The 9039-nt window shown below is 41.6% G+C and overlaps 1 protein-coding gene across 1 annotated transcript in view; it reads right to left on the bottom strand.

Annotated features, from left to right (window-relative positions):
• The window catches only part of LOC103617802 (ubiquitin-associated protein 2), a gene marked incomplete at its 5' end in the record, with an annotated part of 103260 nt that extends 95431 nt beyond the window's left edge, over positions 1-7829 (bottom strand). The window contains 4 exons of the mRNA XM_017737465.1: positions 3097-3136; positions 4321-4528; positions 6286-6464; positions 7555-7829. Of these exons, the coding sequence (XP_017592954.1) occupies positions 3097-3136; positions 4321-4528; positions 6286-6464; positions 7555-7829 (702 nt within the window). The remainder of the gene's footprint in view (positions 1-3096; positions 3137-4320; positions 4529-6285; positions 6465-7554) is intronic.
• Positions 7830-9039: the final 1210 nt, after the last annotated feature.

Below are 9039 nucleotides of genomic sequence, written 5' to 3'. Positions count from 1 at the left end.
AGCCACCATTTTATTGGACTGCTACCACCACCCTGACTAACAGGGTGTCAGGTTGTATCCTGACTGTCAGTTTAAACCAGTGTTTTCTGCCTTTATTTTTTTTAATTTCCCTATTAAATTGTTATTCTGACTTGGTGCCTCCCACTGGTTTGTTTTCAAACTAGTACACCACTTATCTCCTCTGAAGATAATACACAGAATTAGAGGCATTCATTCACCAAAAAAGTAAGAGAGAATTGAACCCTGCCTTCTGCTGGGCCATGCTTCCATACCACATCAGAGACCACTAGCCAGTGGATCATCACTAACTTGCAAGGCATGTAAAGACAATCTTAGAATGGTCACAAAACAAAATTCACATATACACTTGGAAGGTACACATAACAGTTTGTTTAAGTTACTGGTTTGTTTTCCTTGCTAAATGACCCAAGACAGGTCGCTGAATTGCTATACAAACAGAAATCAAGAAGTCTTGGCCTTAGCAAGAAGCATGAGGGTAACTGACAACAGAGAATGAAATTCTATAGAAGATCAGGTTCAAGACCATTTAAGGAACCTGAAGTCCATGGGATGTAAAGAGATACATCTGTGGGTCTGGAGGGAACTGGCAGAGGAAGTGGCTAAGCCACTATCCATCACATTTGAGAAGCCATGTCAGTCCAGTGAAGTTCCCACTGACTGAAAAAGGGGAATGTGGTGGATGAGAGAAGAGCAACTGACATCATCTACCTGGACTTGTGCAAAGCATTTGACACTGTCCCACACGACATCCTTGCCTCTAAACTGGAGAGACATGGATTTGATGGGTGCACCACAGTGCATAAGGAATTGGTTAGATGGTTGCACTCAAAGAGTTGCAGTCAAGGGCTCAATGTCCAAGTGGAGACCTGTGATGAGTGGTGTTCCTCAGGGGCTGGGTATTGGGACTGGTACTGTTTAACATCTTTGTCGGTGACATGGACAGGGGGATTGAGTACACCCTCAGTAAGTTTCCTGGTGAGACCAAGCTGTGTGGTGCAGTTGACACACTGGAAGGAAGGGATGTCATCCAGAGGGACCTTGCCAGGTGGGCCTGTGCAAACCTCATGAAGTTCAACAAGCTCAAGTGCAAGGTCCTGCACCTGGGTTGGGGAAATCCCAAGCACAAATACAAGGTGGGTGGAGAATGGATTGAGAGCAGCCCTGGGGAGAAGGACTTGGAGGTCTTGGTGAATGAAAACATTAATATAAACTAGCAATGTGCACTTGCAGCCCAGAAAGCCAAGTGTATCCTGGGCTGCATCAAAAGCAGTGTGACCAGTTGGTCAAGGGAGGGGATTCTGCATCTCTACTCTGCTCTTGTGAGACCCCCACCTGGAGTACTGTGTCCAGCTCTGGAGGCCCCAACATTGTAAGGAGGTGGACCTGATGGAGTGAGTCCAGAGTAGGGACAAGATGATGATCAGAGGGCTGGAGCACCTCTCCTGTGAAGACAGGCTGAGAGAGTTGGGATTTTTCACCCTGAAGAAGAGAAGGCTCCAGGGAGACCTTGTAGCAGCCTTCCAGTACCTAAAGGGGCTCCAAGAGAGCTGGAGAGGGACTTTTCACAAGGGCATGTAGTGACAGGACAAAAAGAAATGGCTTTAAACGGAAGGAGGGTAAGTTTAGATTAGATATTAGGAAGAAATTCAGCTATGGCTGCCCTATCTCTGGAAGTGTTCAAGGCCAGGTTGGATGGGGCTTGGAGCAACCTGGTCTAGTGGAAAGTGTCCCTGCCCATGGCAGGGGGTTGGAACTAGAACTGAAATCCCTTCCAACCCAAACCATTCTATGAACTAAGAATATTATCAGCACATGCAGAAGGGAAAATGTCAGTACTTTCAAATGTTAAAAAGAGAGAATTACACAATAGTTTGGATTCATGAAATAGATACATGGAAGAAGACTGATTCCAGTTTATGTGCTTGAGATACAGAAAAGACCAAAAGTGTTCTCAAAGGGGAACTGGCTCAGAAAAAGACACTAATAAAGCTGTTACAGAATAATTACAAAAATACCAGGAATTATCAGATCTGTTTTCCATAGCAAAAAACCAAGTCCTGTAGTGAATTTCATAAATTGTTCATTAATTCTATACATAAGAGTAAGAAACTTTTCCACTTGAAAAGTTGTTTTTATATATAACAATCTTTCAAGTGATAACTCTTTGGGCATATATACTCCTCCTGCTCATTTACATTGAACTTAGCACTAACAAAACATTGTTTATAGGTTTGAATGCCCAACTTCTTTCTACTCAGAAGTATAAAAAAAACAAAGTCTGCCCTATTAGTGACCTACCTGAAGAGATGCTTAAGAGGAAGACAGACTTAAAGTGTTGGAATTCCAAAAGATGTTAATTCACACTGCTGCCCTTGAAAATTTCCACAGAGCAGTACATAAAGGTCAGACGATTGAATACTAGAATTTAATATAATTGTTTTAACTCCAGGAACAGAGATGTAGGGGTGCTACAAGTAAAATACCACATTAGAACCTGGCCAAGATGAAGATAACAGTATCGCCTGTATCAGAGCCAGTATTATGTTATTCTTATTCCACTGCAAGGGAGCAAGGTACCTGGCAGAGGGAGCATGTTAGTCACCCTTATTCCCCACGGGCTTCTAATAGGGCACAAGTAGCACTACACTCAATGAGAGGTGCATTCAGAGAATGTGACTTTGTGTCATTACAGCTAAATGCTATTCACAGCTTCCCAACTAAGAACTGGAAGGATTACTAATAAATTTTATACTAATTTTTAATTTTATAATTTTTTATTTTATACTAATTTTGGCAGATAAATTCAAAAGAAAAAAACAGCAGCAAATCAGCTTTTTTAATTCTAAGACTGCTTAGGTTTGTAGATTTAATAGAGCTGCTTTCACACTTCAGTTTTAGTCAAGCAGCAAGTAGTATATCCTATGGAAATACAAAATAAACTCAAAAGAGTCAGTAATAAAATAGTCAGTGAGAACAATATAAAAACCTTAAACCAGACATCGCTGCTACAGTTGTGCACACAGCAAGTAGGAAAGATCAGAAAGACCTGTGCACAACCAAGCTTTGTAAACTTACTGTCAAGAGTTGCTTGTGTTCTAACACTGCTGTGCCCGTTCTGTAAACAAAAGAGAAATGGATTAATAAATTATCATATAGGAACATTAAATTTTCAGACCAAACCACACACAGAACATGCTTCATGCAAAATTCTGTATTCATACTAAATTGAAAGACCAAAAAGACAGAAAATTAACTTTTTTTATCGCCTTTAACAAAACCACATAATAAAGTTGTCTCAAGTGTGAGGTGTCCTGAATATACAGAATCCTATACACTGCCCATAATACATCCATCACCAGGAGACCATCCCATCTAGTGTATATAACATAAACTTCAGGTTCACACTGATATGAAAGAAAGAATTGCATTAACATATAGGAAATGGTTGTGCTTTTGATCTAATGTAACTCACAATTTTAACTATCCAAGTTACACAGAGACGCCAATTTTTTTCCATTGAAAGATAAGACTTGAGAAGCACCAGTTGTTTTTTGGATAACGCTGGAGTACAGAAGTGGATAGTCTATGCTTGATCCTCACCAGTACATACGAGCTAGTGCAGAAGACAAGTGTGACTGAGCCATTACATAACAAAGGCCAGAAGTAAATAAATTTACAAACTCTCACAAGTTCCTCAAATATTTGATAAAATAAATTCTCTTAAAAAAACCCCTACATTCCATATACAAATAGAGTAGGTGCTTTTGAATATCTTCTGAGACTCTCTGTCCTAGATTAGATCTCTCCTTATGCTTTTTAAAATAAAAGATTAAATTAATTCCACCTGCTATTTAAATCCAACAAAAGAGTAATGCTGGAAGGGCCACAAACAGTTTGGGGTCCATTTTCTAGGTGCCATATTAATTTAATAAATAATATACCTTTGGATAGAAATGGTCAAGTTATGGCAAAATGCCATGACTGATATTTACATACAGAGATAGTTCCTTTTTTAAAAACTAAGCTTCAGGGAAGGAAACTCAACTAGAATGTTAAGTGTTACTAAGAATAAACATCAAACAGCAATTTAAGATGTCAAAACCCATAAAAGCAGAGGCTCTTATATCCCAAATACAAGAAATGGCTACAAAATAGGAAAAGAAAAAACAACAGAGTGGACTTGGGAATCAAAAATACCACTTGGTTTGGTTAAAATATTAACATATCTGGGTAATACAAGTCTAACACCGATAAGAATATTTCCCCTTTTTCAAAGTCTTATTTCTGAATTTCACTCACTGTAACTGCAACAGGGGTTGGTTCAGACGGAGCCATGGAGCTTTTGTATACTATCCTACTATGCACAGAAGTCTGCTCATAGGAGGAAGTTGTTACTGGGCTAGTGCTCTGGGATGAGCAGGTCAGACTGGAAGAGCTGATGGCAGAGGTTGTGTAGGTGGACTCCTGTACTGTATTGGATATTGGCAGAGAGGTATTCAAAGGATCACTGGAAAAAGTAAAAATTATTTATCAACATGGCAAACTACATCTCAAATACCTTTGTGAAAATATCAGCTCCTATATAGTTATCTAGAACTACCTGAAACATGCAGTCAAAGCTACATTATTTATACTAGAAAATCTAATAATGAGAAAAAGATCTAATTTTACTTTGGTCCCCAGTAATCACTGCTTCAAAACCATCAGCTGCACTAAGCACCATTTATCTTCGTCCTGCCGGCCCGACCAAAACAAGAGTTTACACACAAGCACTTTTTGGTCATGTTATTTTCACCTTCTCAAAGGATATATTAATGAACATAAACTCTCTTTTTTAAACAAGTAGATCTATAAAGTCTGGAATATGATAAGAAACACCCAGTCTCTTTTGACAACAGAATTCTGTCATTAAAGTACCAGTCTAACAAAACTATGAAAAGAGGAAAAATACTTTAAAACATGCAGGATTGTTTTACTTTCTAAACAGCTTTTTTTTTTTTTTCAGTTTACAGAACTAGAAATTAATGTGAAAGTTCATTTTTAATAATATTTCTGATTTAACTTTGGGAAACTTCGTACTGAAGCCAATTTTTTAATGAATAAGGAAGAAAAAATGGGTTACTAGTATGTTGGCATTTATCATCATTTATCATTGGCCATTTTCGCATTTCAGTAAGAGGTTCTGCATACTGAAAGACTGGCTTCTTTTCTCACCCCATAGAAGCATCAGATTTGTAATCTGGTGCCAATCTACTAGTACACATATATGGTACAAAGGTCATCTCTCCTGGACCAAAAAGCAGAAAAAAAATTGTGTTGTGAGGAACAAATCCTCAAACAAATTTGAAAATCAGGAAAATTAAACACAAAATAGCAATTTTATAAAGGGTAGCTTAATTATAAGGTTATATACATTCATGTTATCTCCAGCTTCACACTGACCCATCCAGAGAGATTTTGATTCTCATTAGAAAATAAATTTCTTCTTTAAGATGTCATCCACAGAAAACACTTCACAGAATCCCAGAATCAATTAGGTTGAAAAAGACCTCTGAGATCATTGAGTCCAACCTATAACCAAATACCACCTTGTCAACCAGACCTTGGTACTAAGTGCCGCATCCAGTCTTTCCTTAAACATCTGCAGGGACGGTGATTCCACCACCATCCTGGGCAGCCCATTCCCATGTCTTGGAATTCCCTTTCTGGGAAGAAATTCCTCCTAATGTCCAACCTGAACCTCCCCTGTCACAGCTTAAGACTGTGTCTTCTTGTCCTGTCCCTTGTTTGCTGGGAGCAGAGTCCAACCCCCACCTGGCTCCATCCTCCTGTCAGGGAGTTGTAGAGAGTGAGAAGGTCCCCCCTGGGCCCCCTCTTCTCCAGGCTAAACACCCCCAGCTCCCTCAGCTGCTTCTCATAGGACATGCACTCCAGACCCTTCACCAGCTCTGTTGCCCTTCTCTGTACTCACTCCAGCACCTCAATGTTCTTCCTGAATTGAGGGGCCCAGAACTGGACACAGGACTCGAGGTGTGACCTCACCAATACCAATTACAGGGGAAGAATCATTTCCCTGGTCCTGCTGGCCACACTATTGCTGATACAGGCCAGGATGCCATTGAGATTCTTGACAACCTGGGCACACGTTCACCTTACATGTCATCATATTTCCCCCTCCCATTACATGGCAATTGTGCCTTGATGTTTTTGGCACAAACTTGACCCCTTAAAGAAGACATGCAAGAATGCAGGAGGGGAACTCACACATACTTGACAGATTTTGAATACAAGCTATTGTTGGTTGCCTGGGTGGTATTCTCACTGCTTGAAGTTGATCCAAATTCTGTGAGCGTAGGCTCTGATCCAAACTCCAAAGCTCCAAACTGAACATTTAATCCTGTCACATCTGCTGATCCAGGCATCTCCACTGCAGAGGCAGGAATCTTAAAGGAGGAAAAAACCCAACATAATTCCTTTGCATGCACTATCTGTATTAAAGATATAAGTAACTGACACTCTTGTCCCTTAACTACAGGCTTCTTCAGTTACTGCCTCAGCCTTTGCTGCTAACTAGATGTGACAACCCCCCACTTTACATAAATTAACTACATTCTTGTAACCTGAAATTAATTCATTGATTCTGTGCCCTGATCTGGAGCTGAAAGAGTAAGCCATACTATTCTACAATATCAAAGCGTCATCCATGATCATCCCCCTCAGCCAATATTCATCTTGTGGCTACGAAGTCAATCTGAAAATCATGTAGCAACAGTCATTTTCCACACAGAACAATTAGATATGTGCTTGGAAAAGACATCATTGTATTTTGAACCTAAAAACTATTCAGCTTTGAATTTCCTGCTTTACAAACAAGAAACAGACCATGGTCTTTGCTCTCCTTCTCCCTAGAAACTTATATATAGAATCATTAAGGTTGGAAAAGACCCTTAAGATCAAGTCCTACCAATAATCTAGGTCCACAACTAAACCATGTCTCTAAGCACCACATCTACATGTCTTTTAAATACCTCCAAGGATGGTGACTCCACCACCTTCCTGGGCAGCCTGTTCCAATGCTTGACAACCCTTTACATAAAGAAATTTTTCCTAATATCCTATCTAAACCTCCTTGGGTGCAACTTGAGGCCATTTCCTCTCGTCTTGTCAATTGTTACCTGGGAGAAGAGACCAACCCCTGCCTGGCTCCATCCTCCTGTCAGTTGGAGAGAGGGAGAAGGTCCCCCCGAGCCTCCTTTTCTCCAGGCTAAGCCCTCCCAGCCCCCCCAGCTGCTCCTCATAGGACTTGTGCTCCAGCCCCTTCACCAGGTTCATTACCCTTCTCTGGACTTGCTCCAGAACCTCAATATCCTTCTTGCTGTGAGGGACCCAGAACTGGACACAGGATTCAAGGCGTGGCCTCACCAGTACCAAGTACAGAGGGACAATCACTCCCCTGGTCCTACTGGCCATACTATTGCTGATACAAGCTTTTGTATGCTTATATGTTTACTAAGGACAAATTCAATTACCCACCTTGGATGCTGGAGTTATCCTCCGTTTTGGTGGTTTTATCTGCTTCTGCTGGGTTTGGTGGGCAGTCACTTCCTGGTTATCCATGGATATAGTGGGGAGCTGTAACATTTTGCTAACAGCAGTAGAGGTGTCTACTGGTGATGGCTCATGGAGTTTTACCTGGGAGGAGAAGGACTCCAGCCCAGGAGGAGGAACAGGGACTGTGTGCATTTGTTGTTGCTGTCGCTGGGTCAGATGGCTTAGAACTGGGGATGGTTGAGGCTGGGATTTCAAGTCTGGTCAGTGTTGGGAAAAAGAAATATCAAAATTAAAGCATTGAACTCTGTTCTTCATGCTTCTACCCTTTATGAAAAATCTGGGTGACCTGACACACTGGACAGCTATGATTTTATAGAGCGTGCAAGTCTCTTTCAGACATCACACAAGTTTCATACTGAATATTACCACTGTAATAATAAAGCTAACACTTGATATTCTCTACTTTAAATAAACAGCTGTGGGCAAGCATTATTTAGAATCATTGAAATGTTTAGGTTGGAAAAGGCCACTAAGATTGAGTCCTACCACTAACCCAGCACTGCCAAATCCAACACTAAACCATGTCCCTAAGCACCACATCTACACAGCTTTTAAAATACCTCCAGGGATGGTGACTCCACCACTTCCCTGGGCAGCTTGACAACACTGTCCATGAAGTAATTTTCCCTAATATCCAATCTAAACTTTACCTGGCACAACTTAAAGCGTTCCTCTTGTCACATGTTACCTGGGAGAAGAAAATGATCCACATGTTGCTACAACCTCCTTTCAGTTAGCTGTGGAGAGCAATAAGGTCCTCCCTGAGCCTCCTTTTCTCCAGGTTAAACACCTCCAGCTCCTTCAGCTGCTCCTCATAGGACATGCACTCCAGACCCTTCATCAGTTTCACTGCCCTTCTCTGGACACACTCCAGCACCTCAAAACCTTTCTTGTAGTGAGGAGCCAAAAATTCAACACAGGATTCAAGGTGCGGCCTCAGCAGTGCCCAGTACGGGGGAATGATCACTGTCCTGTTCCTGCTGGCCACACTATTACTGATACAGGCCAGGATGCCATTGGCCTTTTTGGCCACCTGGGCACACGCTGGCTCAATGTCTTGGGGTGACTTTGTGATGTGTATCCCATATCGTGGGATATGCCCAGCCACTGCCCTGGAGGGATGTCTGCTGAGATAAAAGATTTCGCAATTGCCCAGCAGGACTCCCTGGAAAGGCGACTACTTTTGAGTCATGATGAGGAAAAGTAGACCCACAATCCTTTGGGAGACCCTATGCAGATCATTCTGTAACCCATTGGTCTGTCCCAGACCCTCTGTAATCCATTGGTCCCCTTGCTGATCCCCTGTATCCCTATAAAGGCAAGCTCCCTCGAGCCCCTCGAGAGAGAGCTCGTCCCTGGCCTCCCTTCGCCGGAGGGGGCCAATAATAAAGCTAGCTTCAGGCGGAA

Source organism: Corvus brachyrhynchos, unplaced genomic scaffold (genome assembly GCF_000691975.1).
Source record: "Corvus brachyrhynchos isolate BGI_N302 unplaced genomic scaffold, ASM69197v1 scaffold186, whole genome shotgun sequence".
In the NCBI taxonomy this organism is placed as follows: Eukaryota; Metazoa; Chordata; class Aves; order Passeriformes; family Corvidae; genus Corvus; species Corvus brachyrhynchos.
The sequence above is the reverse complement of the archived record's forward strand: the minus strand, read 5'-3'. Positions and strand labels throughout refer to the sequence as shown.